This window comes from Equus caballus, chromosome 12 (genome assembly GCF_041296265.1).
Source record: "Equus caballus isolate H_3958 breed thoroughbred chromosome 12, TB-T2T, whole genome shotgun sequence".
NCBI classification, from domain to species: domain Eukaryota; kingdom Metazoa; phylum Chordata; class Mammalia; order Perissodactyla; family Equidae; genus Equus; species Equus caballus.
This window is the reverse complement of record NC_091695.1, coordinates 29,552,133-29,569,464: the sequence shown is the minus strand read 5'-3', so window position 1 is coordinate 29,569,464 and position 17,332 is coordinate 29,552,133. Positions and strand designations below refer to the sequence as shown.

At 52.3% G+C, this 17,332-nt stretch overlaps 1 protein-coding gene across 16 annotated transcripts in view; it reads right to left on the bottom strand.

Annotated features, from left to right (window-relative positions):
• LOC138916653 (liprin-alpha-1-like) overlaps positions 1-17,332 on the bottom strand; it is a 102,146-nt gene that overhangs the window by 40,238 nt on the left and 44,576 nt on the right. For all 16 annotated transcript variants that reach the window (XR_011423955.1, XR_011423954.1, XR_011423956.1 and 13 more), the window contains 7 exons: positions 16,759-16,905; positions 15,237-15,371; positions 13,530-13,613; positions 11,443-11,574; positions 8,943-9,022; positions 4,858-4,993; positions 1,495-1,718 (listed from right to left, as the gene is read on the bottom strand). Coding sequence is in view for 13 of the 16 variants with exons in the window: in XM_070229697.1 (XP_070085798.1) it covers positions 1,495-1,718; positions 4,858-4,993; positions 8,943-9,022; positions 11,443-11,574; positions 13,530-13,613; positions 15,237-15,371; positions 16,759-16,905 (938 nt within the window). In the remaining 3 variants the exon portion in view is untranslated. The remainder of the gene's footprint in view (positions 1-1,494; positions 1,719-4,857; positions 4,994-8,942; positions 9,023-11,442; positions 11,575-13,529; positions 13,614-15,236; positions 15,372-16,758; positions 16,906-17,332) is intronic.

The following is a 17,332-nucleotide window of genomic DNA, read 5'->3' as shown; positions in this document are numbered from 1 at the left end:
GGCTGCCTCAGGCCTGACAGGGCAGATCTTGGGCTCCCTGTCACCCTGCACCCAGACCTAAGGCCTCTTAATCTCCCCTCGGACGGGCAAGTCTTTGGCTTGATGAGCAGTGCCATGTCTGCGCCCAGGATCCGAACCAACGAAACACCGGGCCGCCTGCAGCGGAGCTCAGGAACTTAACCACTCGGCCACGGGGACAGCCCCCCCTTGGACGGGCAAGTCTTTGGATTGCACCCCACAGTCGGCCCTTTGTCGTGTAAATTTACTGTTATAACTGCTAAGAGGCTTTCGAAAGAAAACACCTCTGAAACACTGACAAGGTTAAGATTCAAACCATCCTTTGACCACTGTCTTTTTTTTTTTTTAAAGATTGGCGCCTGAGCTAACAACTGTTGCCAATCGTCGCCTTCTTTCTTCTTCTTCTCCCCAAAGCCCCCAGTACATAGTGCTGGATTCTAGTTGTGAGTGCCTCTGGTTGTGCTATGTGGGATGCCGCCTCAACATGGCCTGAAGAGCGGTGCTGTGTCAGCACCCAGGATCCAAATTGGTGAAATCCAGGCCCGCCAAAGCGGAGCGCGTGAACTTAACCACTCGGCCATGGGGCCTGTCCCTGACCACTGTCTTGTAATGAACCAATTTTCACATTCTATTAGTTTAATAGAGGAAAACGCAAGTAGGAGTGGGAATTTGCCAATCTGAAAACCTCGGCTTTCTGTTCCAGGTGGTTGGGTGACACACCTGAAAACGTGAGGCTCTGAAAGACACACAAGAGGGCCCTCCTCAGCGCTGGAGGAGGCACAAGCGGCAGGTGGACGCTGCCCCAGCTCCCTGCCCCCCGCAGGGTTCAGAGTTGGGGGACACTCAGGCTGGAGGGGGGCAGGAAACTCTCCCTCCCGCTTCCTACTGCATGTTTCACCTTCGCTTGCCAGTGGACTGAACTCTGGCGTTTCTCCTCGTAAGTCACCCGCCACCTGGCACTGCCCGTGAAAAGAGTCCTGCTTCTTACCCACAAGGGCGCCAGGCCAGTCCACCTCCTCCTGGCTCTCCATGGTGCCCTGCCCCACACCACAGCTCCCCTCTGCACTTCGGAGCAGGGAGGCCTCCTCCGATGTGCGCTCAGCTCTCTGCACCCCGCCCGTCTCTGGAACCCGGCCTGGGATCCAGAGTGGCACAGGTGGACACTGAGCTCCCCGGCAACGCTCTCCAGCTGTGTCATCGGCTCGTGGGGGAACGGACTGAACCCCTTTCACCCTTCTGCAAGATCTTACACAAGTGTACCCACACCACAACTGTGGCGAGAACGCCCGGTCAACTGAACTTTCCAATCAAGGGCAACCTCAGAACTTAAAACTATTCAAACAGGATTGAACTAAGTTTTACTATCATGGGACGTGTAGAATACGTCCACAGTATTTCTTCCAGACTGTCCTAGGTAGTATACAATTCTTTAGAGACATGCATGGTGTCTGTGGTGCTATGCACAAGCCCACGTACCTGATCTCCTTGTTGATGGCGTCCAGCTGCTCCTGAAGCATCATGGCCAGCGTCTGGGCATCGGCCTGCCCACTGGGGGACAAGAGGCCAGCTGGGCTGAAGATGGTGTCCCTGTCGTCTTCGCCGTCGGACGCGTCCACATCACTCTCGAAGGCCTGCGCCACGTTGGCCAGGACACTCGCTTGTTGGGCACGTTCCCAATCCTGTTCATTAAGAGTCTGTACCTAGAAACAAGAAAATCAAATCTCAGCAAAGATGGAAAATAACAACCAAGTTACAGCAACTTACAGTAAACCTAGCAGAAACTTAAATATCTTTTAAATAGAAGCCCAAAAGATTTTGGAAAAATAGGCCATGCTTGTAAGTTGCTGACACGTATTAAGCAGGCAGTATTTCAGGGGCAGGACAGTCGATTACTTAGACTGCCTGGTAACAGTCACATCTCACTGTGGACACAAGGCATTTCCATGACGTTATTCACAATGGTGACAAGACCGAGTGCAAACAAAAACTGAAAATTAGAAAAATACACCATGGGGGGGCCGGCCCTGTGGCATAGTGGTTAAGTTCGGTGCACTCTGCCTCGGTGGCCTGAATCCACGGGTTTGGACCTACACTGCTAGTTGGCCACGCTGTAGCAGCGAACCACATATAAAACAGAGGAAGACCGGCACAGACGTTAGCTCAGGGCTAATCTTCCTCAGCAAAAACAAAAACAAAAACCACACACACAAAAACATGGCACGATCAGCCACGCTAATGGGAAGTAAAAAGTTCACTACATCCACGGCAGCTGTGTTCACTGCAGTTGCCACACCACTGTACTAGTGTTATCGAGTAACACACCTCACTGGAGTTCCCCAATCCTCCCTCTTCTGAGCCCGGTGTGAACGAGCACAGACAGCAGCAGGCAGGGGCAGAAGGAGACAGCAGGGCAGCCGTCGGACGCACTCGTCTCAACACCCAGGGAAGAGCGAGCTGGCGGACCACGGTCTCTAGAGAACTGAGGCTCTCGGAGAAAAGGCTCCTCTGTGCCGAGCCAACTCCTGTCTCGCGTGATGGAGGGGTACCGTGTGCAATCAGAACGCGCACAGAGAAGGCATGCGCGCCGGGGCCACGTGACCCATCCCGTGCGGCTGTCTCAGCCCCTCTCTCGAAGCCTCCATCTCTTCCTCTCCCGTCCTCACTGAGCCCAGGGCCCTGCCTCCCACTTCACTGACACGACATTAGAGCAACCACAAGACTTGAGATGCCCTGCTGGCTTATCTCCCCGTCCCCCGGGCCTTTACCCATGCACTCCACCTCCCCTCCCAAGATCTGAGGTCGCGGCCAGGTACCTGGGCCCCCACCCAGGCCAGCCCCACCTCTGGGCACGAGGCGCACCCCCTCTGGCTGACTCCAGGCTCGCCTGCTGTGCTCCCTCCCTCTCTCGGGGTAATCGATTCTCTACTGGCCCACACCCATCAGCCTGAGAAGGTTTGCGCCCTTCTCCCTCCTTCAGATAACACACCAGAACCACGGAACCTGGATGCCACGTCTCTTTCCAGCCACCACTGCACTTCGTCCCGATGCGTAAAAGGTCTCCAGAGCCGCCTCGACTCTGCCTCCACCTCCTCTCCTCCTGCTCACCTCCCCTCCCACAGAGCTGCTCCAGGATCAAAGCGCCCACCTTAAGAAGTCCGCCACTGACCTCCACCGCCCTCTCGTCTGGCCCATCGGCAGGCCCAGGCCTGCTGCTCTTCCCTCTTCCCTGAGCATCTCGCTCACTCGGCTGCAGGCCCCGTTGTCCAGGGTTTCTGCCTACCTCCTTGTCACTCTTTAGTCTCCTGCCGGTCCTTTCTCAGTCTTCCCAACCTCTCAATTTTGGAGGGGCCCACGGCTCTATCCTGGAAGCTCCTCTCTATCAACAGGCACCCACTTTGGACTTGATCTCATCTTACACCTTTAAACACCATCTGTATGGTCATGACCCCCACATCTTTATCTCTAGTCCAGACTTCTCTCTTGGGTTCCAGGCCAGAATATCCAACTGCCTACCTGACACGTCCACCTGGACAGCAGATAGGGCTGTCGACCTGATCAGGGCCAGGCTCCACTCGTCTCCCCTGCCCCGCAGTCTTCCTCATCGCAGGAGACAGCCTCCAGCCTCCAGCTGCTCAAGCACGGGCCCTCGGGGGCCTCACTCGCCTCTTTGTCTCATACTCTATATTCAACCCATCAGCACATCGTGTTGGCATGACCTTCTAATATCTCCAAATGGGTCCTTCCCTTCCTTGGCTCAAATGTCACCGTCCCTGTGAGACCTCGCTGGCTACCCTACTTAAAACTATCATTCCCCTCCTACAGCTCAGGGTACCCCGGGTTTCCTTTCCCTGCTTATGACCATCGGAAACCCTGTGGTGGTTTATATATACGTCCACACTTCTCTAACACTCCTCCCTTGGCCCACAGTGAGGGCAGGACTCGCTAACTCACTCTAACGCACCGAGTGCAGCCCAGGTGAAGGCGTGCTGCCTCCAGACCAGGGCCTCAGAGGCTCTGGGGCTTTCTCCTGGCTCTCTCTCAGAATGAGCCCGGAGCAAAGCTGGCGGGCACCTTTCCAGGACACTCAAGCAGCCCCCAGAGAGGGGCCAGGCAGAGCCAGGCGAGTGAGCCTGGAAGTGCACTCTTCAGCCCCAGGCGAGAATCCGGACGGCTGCAACCTCAGGAGAACTGAGCCCGAACCGTCCTGCTCACAGCCCCGAGCCCACGGAACCTGTGAACTCTAAGTGCTCCTTGCTTTAGGCCACTGAGCTCGCAGCAGCCCGTGACCGCAGTGAGAGGAAACTGACACACGGCCCGTACTGTACTTCTCACGCACGCTGGCTCCTCACTAGAACGTGCGCCCTGGCGGTGCGGGCATCTTCTCTGCCTGTATTCACTGCTGGAGCCCTAGTCTATAATGACGCCTGGCCCAAACCAGGTGTGCACTGAATATGGGTGCTGTAAATAAAAATACGCAGAAGTAGATAAAGACATGCTGTTAAACAGACACAAGTAGGAAGGTATTTAAACTTCCCGATGTGAATTCTTCTCACTAAAAGATGACGGATACACGCATTCATTCACGCTTATCGCTGCTTCCAAACCGTACTAATTACATTACGTTGCACTTAAGAGTAGGTCATATTCTATCAGAACTTGTTCTTCAGAAAAAAGCATGCCTAAAACGAAACTCTTAGCCAGAAAAAGGAAAATGGGGGGAGGGGAAGAGAGAAGGCGACCTATGACCATTGGAATCCCCAAAGTCTCAAAGTCACGGGACGAGCAGGAGACGCGCCCGAGGGCCGGCAGCTCGCGGGCGGCGAGGACGGAGGCCCTTGCCTTGGACGGCTCATCCCGCAGGGCTGCCACGCGGCCTTTCTGGGGGCGCCGCAACACCGCGCTGCTGCTGGAGGCATCTGCGGGACCGTCTGCCACAGGGAACCTGAAATCCGAGACACTGCCCAAGTGGGGTCGGCTGAAATATGGAAAACAAAAGGTCATTATTAGATAAGAAAAGCGAACTAAGTTTGTTAGTCAAGCCAGAAGCTGTCAATTTGGAAAACACGTAATTTCACAGAAAAAGGACTCCAAGGAGGGCACCTCTGTCCTCGCTCCCGCCAGCATTGAGCCTTTCAGCCCCGCCAGCGGGGACACTCCATACCTAGGAAAGCCAATGCTGCCACTGCAGACCTGGAGATGAGAGGATGGGGTCCAGCTGTCTGGGCCGTGGAAGAGGCATCCGTCACCCATGTCAGGGCCCACAGAGAGGTGCTCAGCCCTGCCTCTGCTCGACCTTCTCCTCGACCCACCAGGAAGCACCCCCACCCCGACCTGCGGCCTTCCACAGTCACTCTCCCATTTGTGCCAGGCTCCGCAGTGTGAGGCTGGTGGACACCGACACTCCTCTCTCTGCGTGGCACTGTCTGAAGCGCTCCCACAGGCCCCTCGGAGGGAGCGGCTGCAGAAGCCCTTCTGACCACAGCTCGGGCTGGTATGAACCGGGCTGGGCAGGACGCTTTGAGGATTCCGAACCAAAAGCAGAGACTGCGTGCAATCAGACTGACAGACAATCAACACGCCTGGCTAAAACAGTCCCCTGAACCAGTGACTGGGGCCCTGAGCACCCGCGAGGGAGACGCTCAAGAGAGTCACTAGGAGGCCCTGGAGAGGAACTGGTGAGCAGAGGCGAGGAGGGCGCAGCCCAGCCCAGCGCTCAGCCCTGACCGTGGGCACCCCAGCCACACCTCAGTCCTGGCCCACCACCGAGGGCCTCCCTGTTCTCCGGAAAGAAGGCTGGCTGCCTTCATTTTCAGGAGGCCTTACGATCTGAGAAGACAGAGTCCATTCATCTGATTAAAGCCAGTTAGACAGGGGACCCCTCGAGCCTCCCCACCCGATCGTGGACAGGGCCAGGCTGACATGCCAACTCATCTACTTTTGGTACACACCTCTCGACATCTTTTTAAAGAAATACCTTCTTGTAGCATTACACGAGATTTACTGCCTGTTCGAAGATCTCCAAGTCTGGAATTCCCCTTGGAGCACACCCAGCCCTACTTCCTCTACCCCTTACTCCTCACGACACTCTCACTCTCCCTCAGGGTGACTTCCAGCCCAACTGCTCTGGGGCCGTGAGACGGTTCAACGGCAGATGAAAGCGATGCACCTGAAATCCTGCGTGTACCTCTGGATGGTTCGGGAAGCACAAATGCTTCCCGATTCTGACACCCCTTCCCAGGCTTACCTGCCTCCCGACCCGCCACCACCCTGCAGCTCATCACTTGCTGAAGCCTCTCTTCTATATGGCCAATCTGTTTACGGAAGGCCACCCATCACCGTGCTTTTCCACTCCTCAAGCTAGACTACCTTTTCTCATGGAGAAGATCACAAAAACAAGATGACCGATCTCACCGTGGAGTCACACCAAATGAGCTGAGCCTGCCCTGCCTGCCAGACCCCTTCTCCTCAGTCCACCCAAGGCCCTTCCACGCCTACTGTGATTGGTCTTCCCCCCGTTTCTACAGCTCCCAACCACCTCTCTTCTAGGCCACTTGACATGCAGCCTCTAGCCTTGCCTCCCTGAAACAAAGCCCTTCCCTCCGCATGCAGCCTCTCCTGCCCACTGTCTTCAGACCACTCCGCCCCAGGTGACCTTGGCCATCCCCTCCTGCCACCTCTGCACTACCAGAGCAAAGAGCTCCTTTCTCTCCTTGTCTTTCACCTCTAACATCACACCTGGGACCGGCAAACATGTCAAGACGTCTCCATCGGAAAAACTGCCCCCAGCTCTGCCACCCCCTCAAGCTCCTACACCGGCTCCCTTCCCTTCAGGACTCGACTTCCACAAGAGTCACACACGCGTGTCCACTTCCTCTTCACCCACGTGCCTGTGAGAGCCTCCTCGCATACACGCCTGCAATCCCGAGCAGCGGGTCCGCCTGCAGCGCTCTAACGACACGAGCCTTCCACCAGCGAGGACCTGAAGCAGAAAGCAAGTGCCTGTTCCCTGCACTGGTCCTCCTCTGCACCTCGCTCTCTGAAGCGCACACTCTCCTCCTCGAAACTCCACCTTCCAGCGGGTTCGGCGTCAGGGGAAGCTTCTGGCTCTGCCTCTCTGTCCTCGCTGATTTCTCCTCTAGTTTCTAGGAGTGGGTTAGGCAGGGACAGCCGCAAGATACCCTAAACCTTCAGGATGTCCTAACTTGGCAAATGCCGGAACACCTGCAGAGGTTCGGAGCTTCCTCCTGAGTCCTGTTGGAGGCAGGGGCCCGTCTCCTGTGTTTCAGTCACTGCCACCAGGTAAGCGCTTCGATAACTTTTGCTAAAGCGTAACTCTCACTTGATGACCATTTTCTACAAAGAAGTAAATCACCTAAATGAGAATTACCGCCTCTACCACGATGAGGAAGAAAAACTCAGGATGCCGGGCAACTTGGTAGATTCACGCCGAGCCAGGGGGCTCACTCCCGCAGCAGCCGGCCCGGTCACGCCTCGAAAGATCTGCGAGCGCCACGCCGTTAACTCTCAGCCTCTTCAAAACATACAGACTCCAAGCGCCGCACCAGACACGCGAACGTCAGGGCATCCTCCCGCTCCAGCAGCGCAGGCTCTCCGCGGCCTTCTCTTTCACCTCGAGGATGCGACCGTCACTCCCAGGTGGACGGGGCTTCCTCTGGCACCCTGGGCTCTGTCCTCCGATCCCGACACCATCACGCCCACACTCTGTCGGGTGCCTCAGACTCATATGCCCGACACTAATCAATCGTCCCCAGCCCCACCTCCTCCTGCGGTTCTGAGTTGAGTCAAGGACGTGACGGGAACCTCCAAGGTACCAGAACCTAACCTTCAGGATGATGCTGTCCTCTGCCCTCCGGCCTGCTCCGAAGCCCCAGGCTCCCTGAGCTCAGGCCAGGCAGTGTGTTCAGTTGGCTGCCCCTGTGGCCTGCATGTGTTCCTGTACACACACGGCAGGGGCTGGAGCGTGTCTGTGAGTGCGTGAGCTCCCCGTACACACACAGCAGGTGCTGGAGCGTGTCTGTGAGCACGTGAGCACCCTGTACACATATGGCACGTGCCAGAGTGCGCCTGTGAGCATGTGAGCGCCCTGTACACACACGGCAGGTGCTGGAGTGCGTCTGTGAGGGTGTGAGCGCCCTATACACATACGACAGGCGCTTGAACATGTCTGAGCACCCCGTAAACACACAGCAGGTGCCAGAGCACGTCTGTGAGCACGTGAGCACCCTGCACACACATGGCAGGTGCTAGAGTGTGTCTGTGAGCGCGTGAGCACCCTGTACACACATGGCACGTGCCAGAGTGCGCCTGTGAGCATGTGAGCGCCCTGTACACACACGGCAGGTGCTGGAGTGCGTCTGTGAGCATGTGAGCGCCCTGTACATACATGGCAGGTGCCGGAGCATGTCTGTGAGCACGTGAGCGCCCTGTACACACACGGCAGGTGCTGGAGCATGTCTGTGAGCGCCCTGTACACACACAGCAGGTGCTGGAATGTGTCTGTGAGTGTGCGAGCACCCTGTACACACAGGGCAGGTGCTGGAGCGTGTCTGTGAGCACATGAGTGCCCTGTACACACATGGCAGGTGCCGGAGCATGTCTGTGAGCACGTGAATCCCCTGGACACACATGGCAGATGCCGGAGCATGTCTGTGAGCGCCCCAGACACACACAGCAGGTGCTGGAGAGTGTCTGTGAGGGTGTGAGCGCCCTGTACACACACAGCAGGTGCTGGAGTGCGTCTGTGAGTGTGCGAGCACCCTGTACACACACAGCAGGTGCTGGAGAGTGTCTGTGAGCACATGCGTGGCCTGTACACACACGGCAAATGCCGGAGCACGTCTGTGAGCGCCCCGTACACACACAGCAGGTGCTGGAGTGTGTCTGTGAACGCGTGAGTGCCGTACCCGTGGTGAAGGGACACCCCTCTCAGCCTCGCTTGGTCCAGCTCAGCCCTCAAGGCTTCGATGTCCAGTACGAGCTGATCCTACAAAACAGCAAATGACACATACTGCAGCTGTCTCCTTCAGGATTTAAAATTATTTGCATCAAATGTTGAACATAACCATAATAGGTTAAATTAGCAGTTATAAATATCAAGTATTTTAGTTCTGAGAACGTTTTCTCCGAGAGTCCTATAGTAAACATAAACACTCAGACCACCAAATTAGCTTTATAAACCCTGATGCATAAAAAGTCATGTCTTAGTCAAAGAGAAGTTTTTAGAGGCGAAACACCGAGTCATTAACAATTATTAATTCTGTAGAGAGATTTGGGGTGGGAGAGGCGAACAATACTCACCTTCTACTGCACAGACTTCCCTGTGTTGTCTTTTTCCTTTCTGTATTGTCTTTGTCTCACATCGAGCACACATTCATTCATTCATGAATCATTTGTTCATTTGTACGTCCAATCTCATTTTTGTACACGTCAAAACAGTAAGGAAAACTGACAAAAAACTTTTTAAGTCACCTATAACCTTCTAGATCTATGCCGTCCCATACAGCAGCCACTCGCCACACGTGGCCATTGAGCACCTGAATGGGGCTGGTCCAAACTGAGATGTCCTGTAACTATAAAGCACACAGCGGGTTTCAAAGACCCACTATGAAAAAATGAATGTAAAGCAGCTCATTAGCTTTTATATTAATGACATGATAAAATAACATTTGACTCTATCAGGTTAAGTAAAACTAATTTCACCTGTTTCATATTACACTTTTAAATGTGGCTACTAGAAAATTTTAGATTATACATGTGGCTCCCATTACATTTCTGTTGCACAGCACAGTTCTAGAGGACAGGTTTGTGCTAAGGTTTTACCTTCCAAATGAACCCAGAAAGGACTCAGAACTCTGATCCCTACCCGCTGCCAGACTTAACATCCACCGCCAACACAAACGCATTCACGCACAACTCTAGGAGTGCCAAAAATCTTACAGCAGGAAAGTTTGACCCCACTTCACCCAACGTCTGTAGTAGTTATAGCAACAGTGAACTCGCTCAATTCACGGATTTCTCAATGATTTAGAGATTTAAGTACCTTATCATGTTGCGTTTCTTCTAACTGCTTTTTTGCATTTTCAACTTCTCGTAATAGAGAATTCCGCAAAAGATGAAGAGTCCTTTAGTGTTGATTCTTGAAAACGTTCCACATAATAGTATGGCTACATTTCTGTCTAAGACAATAAAGTACCACGGAAAAGGGGCCACGTGAACGTACTCATGAGCAGTATTAGAGTGAAATGCAACAGTGAGACCATCGCAACTTCTCATGATAATTTGTAAATACAGAACCTACTACCTCCGTGATGGATTTTTCTAAGTAAGCATGTCAAGCCCATAGTGTAGGCCTATCTGCATCCGTTAAACTGGTTTATAGTAGCTTTTAGATTTTACAATTCATCGGTCACTTGGGAAACCTGACATAAGTTTCAAATGTACAGTTTAAGGTAAAAGTATTCTGCCCTTAAGGTTGGCCCACTGATCAAGGAGGGAAGGGGGAAGCGCCCTGTGTGGTCTCTGATAACGCCTTTCCTGACGGGCTCTGTGCAACAGGAACGTCACGTCATTAGTAATGACCACTGGTCTCTCTCGAATGAGCGTGACCACGGTGCCCACCTCAGGGCAGGCTCTGGCCGTTATCTTTAGGGACACCAGTGCAGTCGGGACAGGTCGTGCCAAGGCCCAATGCAACTGTCGCCCATGAGAGCTTCTCTGACAAATTCTAGGGCTCTCCTTCACCCTGGGGATGGCTGAAGTGTCCCCATGATGAGAGGAGCATGAGTCCTGCTCAGACGTTTTCCAAACCGAATGGAGGGAGAGAGGGAGGAGCTGGAACACTTTCAGTTGATCCAAGCCTTTATTTTACACCATTCTCCTACACCGTTATGTTTATAAACGAGACAGAAATTAACTTCCGACGCAGGAGCAACGAAGGGGTGAGGGCTGGGCCCAGCAAAAGATTCCAGTGCAGGGGCTGGCAAGCAAGGGCCTGTCCCTGTCAACAAAGTTCTACTGGAACACAGTCACTCACTCACATGTCATCAGCGGCTGCTTTCATGCTCATTATTAGTAGGCATGAAATTATTTTGCTCAATTACTCATAATTCGTAAAAGCCTAAAATTTTTACTATCTGGCCCTTTATAGAAACAGTTTGCCAACTCCTGCTCTAGAGAATAAGAATGGTAAACAAGCTTCCATACACACAAATTGGGCAAGGACATAACAAACGAGAAGTTAATTGAGCGAGCGGTTAACAGTTGGCACTTTTTCCTCCTTACGGAGTCATTTCTACTTCCTGTAATGGCTGTTAACCACCATTATGCAGCATTCCTGGGGAGCAGAACATGGGCGATCTCTCTGTAAAGGATGGGAAACCTTCGGCGAGGTGTGTGACATCCCACCTTGTCTTCCAGGGCAGCCATCCTCTCTTTGAGATGAAGCTGGAGCCTCTCATCAGACTCTGACAGAAGCTTGTCGACGGTGTCGGACAGGCGTTTGTTATGCTCCTCGTTCATCTTCTCTCTCTGCCTTGCCTGGAACAGGAGAAACAAAAACCTGGCCACTGCGAGCAAAGGCAGGATCGTTTCCCCCACCGTGGAGTCACCCGTGCCGCCATCCCTGGGCTGTTCCGGCCCTCCGCCATCAGTGGACGTCTACACGATGACCAGGACTGCCTCACAGGCGCAGAGAAAGGCAGGGCCAAGTCTGCGAGAGCGTTAATGAGAACGTCCACTGCTCCTTAAACGAGGCCCTCACGGGGCCTCAGCAACGTCACCCATCCCTGACTGTCGGGTGGGCTCCAGGAGCAGATTTACACCCAGACACAGCAGAGTTTCAAGGGGATCAGCTTATCCACACACCAGTGGAGGAATCTGCCCATGTAAACAGAAGCTTGTGTCTGGATTCAGGAGAAAAAATGAACTCAACTCACAAAGCAAAAGGTAAAGAAATTCATCTGGGGAAAAAACAGTGGAGACAGAGACTTTCACCTGTTCTTTATACTCCTACATCACTTGAATTTTTTGTAATGAACGTTTATGTTGAAAAATTACAAATAATCACGAGTAATTTTAAAACTTAAAAATAAAGCTGCTAAGTCTGTGTTTTATAAAACTATCATCAATTTCATGGCTTAAAAAGCTTGCTTTCACCCCTTATTCTGAACAAATACAAAGGGCACGTGGAGGGGACAGGAAGGGCTAACAGGCGGCACCTGTCAGGGTGAGTCCCCCGGGCCGGTGGGCAGCTCCCGGGCAGAGGGCAGCATGGCTCGGGGGCTGAGACCTGCGCTCAAGCCACGCTGCCTGGAGGAGCAGCCCACAGGGAATCGCCAACACAGTCAAGCCCTCCGTGCTTCAGCGTCCTCAGCTGACCACCACGGGTGCCAGCATCTCCCTTTTCTCATGGGTCACGGTCAAATCAAACAGAAGGCTCTCAGAATCATGCCCAACACACAGCAGCTACCACCATCTGGAGAGACCCAGCACACCACACAATAAGGCACCGGTGTTCAAATATTTTTAAAGCAAAGCAACTTAAACGTTTACTTGGAATTGCCTTACTTATTAATGGCACCCCTATCTCAACACTGGTCCTTCCAAATTCTATCAACAGTTCTGAAAGTAAGGAAGTGCATCCCCAAACGGATAAAAATCTCTGCCTAAGAGCTACGCGTGTGCGTATGGGGGGCAGGCAGAGGACTAAGATACAATCTTCTGAAGGGAGTCAGAATGTTTGAAAGTCTGCGGTCCACGCTCAAGAATACGGGCTTCTGGTGAAAATAAAATCTGACGGCCTTGAATTGGTGTCGTAAGGTTGGGTGCCAGCCGGACGCAGGACGGCCACTCGCTCCATTGCCTGGATGCTCCACACTGACACCTGACCAACTCCTCAGGGAAAACTCTCTCAGGATTCAACTGACACGAGCCTCCACTGCACACTCTCTTCACAGCTCACAGCTCAGTCACAGTCTCCTCTTCCTCGCCAATACCCACCTCTGCACACACCTGTGTGTCTGCAGTCATACTTTGGTACTTTGGGAGACAGTCAGGCCCGTGACCTGAATTTGGGCTTTCAGTGCCATATCCTAAGCAAGTGGACCTGTCATCTAGGACAACACGCCTCACTCTAAGTTTCACGGGGACCCCAGGCCAGCACCTCAGGTTTCAGGGGCGCCTGGAGAAGGTCCCCTGACGGGCTGGTCAGAGAAGCAAGCGGCCTCCTCGGGCTGGGGACCCACCTCCCTGCAGGGCCTACGGGCACCAAGCTCTTCCCCTGCTGCAGTGCTGGCATGACTGTCCCCGGGGTGGATGCACCTGTCAGCAGACGACTCGTACATGAGGCCACAAACGAAACACACATGACAGGATGGAGAAGGGACCGGTGTCCGCGTCGGGACAAGTGGAATCACGAGGTGTCGCTTTCCCCTGCCTGAGCGCGTCCCACCCCGCACCGGGCTCGGCGCTCGGCCTTGTGCCTGGACACATACCCGCTGCAGCTCTTGATTCTTCTCCTCCAACTGTGCCTCCATCTGGCGCAGCCTCTCCTCAATGTTGCCGTGTCTCTCCTCGGCCTGTCAGCAAACACAGTGTAAGTTCAACCAGTGCCTCCGCTTCCCTGGCAGCATGCTGTACGCCACTGCGGCGGCAGCCAGCGGAACATGCTCTGCGTGCACCACTGTCAACCACGTGAGACGGAAAGCGTCTCCTTACATCTCCCGACACAGCCTACGTGGCTTCACGTGCTCATCTGGGAAGCGGTTAATCCTCTCACGTTGGTGACGCTGAGGCAGGACTGGTGTTGGTGACAAATGTGGTGAGAGAAATGTGCTTCCCCGACCCCGTGCCCAATTTCAGTGGATCGTATGCTCCCCACCCTCACACCGCGTTTGGTTAGTCAGCAGGGAAAGCAGGAAGCAGCAAGCGCGAGTGAGAGCAATGCACACGTTCTACCTTCCTGAGCTGGGAAGTAAGTTCGAACAGTTTAGCTTCCTTAGCAGCAGACATTCCAGAAGACCAAGGGTCAGACTATAAGGTCAACCAGGGACAGGAGAGATGACAGGGGAGAGAAGAAACCGACACTTTAAACACAGATCACGAAGGAAGAGAAGCGGTTCTGCGACAGCTGTTAGCAATGGACTTGCTCTGAGGGAGGCCTGTGCGCACTCGACAGCATCTGACCCACCCAAGGCGAGTTTTCACCAGCAGCAGCCTGTGCCTGTCCTGCCCTTTTCCCACGGGTGCCCTCCCCAGCAGCTCACTAAGCTCGAACCAGGCGACATGAAACCACTGACGGAGGCGCCCACACAGGCCTCTGCCAGGAGGCCCCCTGGCCCAGGGCCGCTTCTCTGCCTGGCTGACTCCCACGGGCACTGGAGGCTAAGCCTTCCCTAGGCCCAGGGAGGCTGGGCTCTCTGTCATCACGTGCTTCCTCCTCCCGTACGGGCCACCTGCTTCTAGCACCTACAACATCATTCTGAAGGTGCCTAGTCACCTGTGGATAGAGAGGGCAGGGCGCGTGTCTTGCATACGCCTAGTCAACATTTGTTGAACAGATGAATGAATAAATTGCTTAAAAATTTGTTTATTACAAATTTATTTTCATTGTCTTTAAAAGAAAATGGCAGGGCTAGCCCTGGTGGCCTGGTGGTTAAGTTCGCTGTGCTCCGCTTTGGCAGCCCGAGTTCAATTCCAAGGAGCAAACCTATACCACTCATCTGCCAGTGGCCATGCTGTGACAGCAGCTCACATACAAAAAAGGGGAAGACTGGCAACAGACGTTAGCTCAGGGTGACTCTTGCTTAGCAAAAAAAAAAGAAAAAGTAAAACAAATGAGAATGGTGTTTTCCGATTTCTGGGACCAAGTCTATCCTTCTACACAAAGCTTCCATCCTACACTTTGAGTTGCTGACTAACTCTAAGCAGCAGTGACTCTTAGATCAAGCAGCCTGGGGATGAACAGCACACACCTGACAAAACTGGAGAGAAATTAGTTCAGGGATAACAAAAGAGGAGGCTCACACTGGACATTTAAAAAGCGGTCCAATCTCAGACAACGCAAGACTAAGAACCAATCTGAGCTCTTTCGTGGGCGGAGGTGCACCGACATAAGAACAAAAGGTAAACAAGGCACACAGGGAAATCATCTCAAGATCAAAATCCCGACATTGGCCCCAGAAGGGAACCCAAGGCAGCACCTTGGAGAGCGCGGCCACCCTCTGGGCCAGCTCCGCTTCCACCTCGGGGAGCGTCTCCGCTTTCCACAAGGTCTGCTGCAGCTTCTGCTCCGCCAACTCCAGGCGCTCTTGTAACCGGCGGTTCTTATCCTCAGTCTACGAAACGAGAGCAGAGCATCAAAATGGACCAAATCTTCTGGCCCTCTCCATATTGACAAACTGAGGAAAACTCTAAACGCAGACATCTCCTAAACCAGCTCTGACAGAAGCAGCACTGTGCTGGCAGGCACTTCAGAGTGAACCTCGTCTTCCACTGTTTGGGCTTGATTTCAATGTGCAAAGCGCCTCTGCCAAAGTAGTTACTTTACCTAAATATCTTTGAAGAAGTCTTTTTTCTTAAAAAAAAACAAAACAAAAAACAAAGTTCCTATACATGAAAGAAAACGCATTTTCTGTGGAAGCTTGCTCATTCTTATTGACAAGTTAAGGAAGAAGAGTCATCATTAACCCTTTTTAAAAAATAACCAGACCCATGATTTGAAGGTAACACTACTTCCAGCCAACTGCCAGGGGCAGGTAAGCCAAAGATGGCCTTCTCCTTTGAAACAGAGACCTTCGAAGAGTCGGCCTAAGGAAAAGCTAGTCAAGCTATTTTTGTAAATGTATCATTGTTCTTTTAAAAAGTCCTCCTACTCTAAAAAAAAACTTCAATGTGGGAAATTTAGACAAGAACTTCTTAAAAAAAGAAAATTTTAAAAATCATCTGTAAGTTCAGGTTCCTGAGAGGTGGACATTTGCTCCTAAGCAGCTTTCTCCTCTTCCTGTGTGCACGTATCTCCGTAGACATACAGACAATATATTACGCTTGAAAACCTTTGGAAAACGCGTCACACTGTCCACAGTATTTTGTGGTCTGCCCTTTAAAGTCATCCCTGTGAACAACTCCCAAGCTCTCAAACAGTATTCCACAATAAAATTGTTAATGGCTTCCTAGTATTTTATGTTTTATTTTTATTTTGGGTTTAATGATATACTTTATGATACACCAGATGAACTCACTTTATTTTCAAGAAGCTGGATTGGGGTTTTCTGGTTAACTCAATTCTCTGGGGCTACAGAGAAACAGGAGCAAGCGTGGCTCAGCAAACCGCAGGAGGGGCAGACTCTCCCTGCTGGCTGCATTTCTAAACGCGCCATGTATTACACTGACCCAGCTGTTAACAAGCAGCCACTGCCTTGCAGCTCTCTGCCACTCTGCTCCTTTGGTAAAAACGCTAACAAGCAACAGATTAACATTCACTTAAAACAAAACAAAACAGGAGAAAGAAGCAAGGAGTGCAGTTCCATAAAATGGTTAAATCAAATCCTAAGTAATTAAAACTGGCCAGTTGAAGTCATTCACCCTTTTGAACACAGTAGTCTAAGATTACAAAAACTTTACATTGGGCCTTGGTTTCCAACATGGAAGTCACAGGAAAAAGGCCTTTAACTGCCTTAGTAATTATTCAGCGAAAGCCAGACAGAGCTCTGTAAGATCCCCTACCTGGCAATGCACGGAGTCTTTGTGCGCGATTTCGTTTTCGAGTTTGTCGTTGAGGTCGTGCACAGAGGTGGCCTCCCGCTGCGCCACGAGGTAGCGCTTCTCCAGAGCAGTGATTCTCTCTTCCATGTCTTCCTTTTGGGCCATGGCCTACATTAGGTGTTTCAGACGGAAAAAAGGTGAATGCTAAACAGAGAAAAAACTGGACTAAACTCTAATTTTGAAATCAAATATAAAATTAGTGTCCTCAGAATTCAGTTGACAGAGATGCCAGTTTCCTTCAAGGTGAATGGCAATGTACCTATCTCAAATATCATAAATATTCATAAATATTCACCTACTATGTTTGGCCACTCAGTTTACGAAGCTCATCCTTTTCTACATAAGATTACCCAGAAAAATGGATAATAAAATAGCCCAATCTTGCAAGAATCCCAGGAGGTGAAGGTCTTGACAATGAAGACACGACCTCTGTGTGCCTCACGATGCAAGTGCGCTCCTGCAGGACGGGGCGAAGCCCCTCAAGGACACGATGCTGAGACACTAGGCTCATTTTCTTGGCTAGAAGTTGGATGAA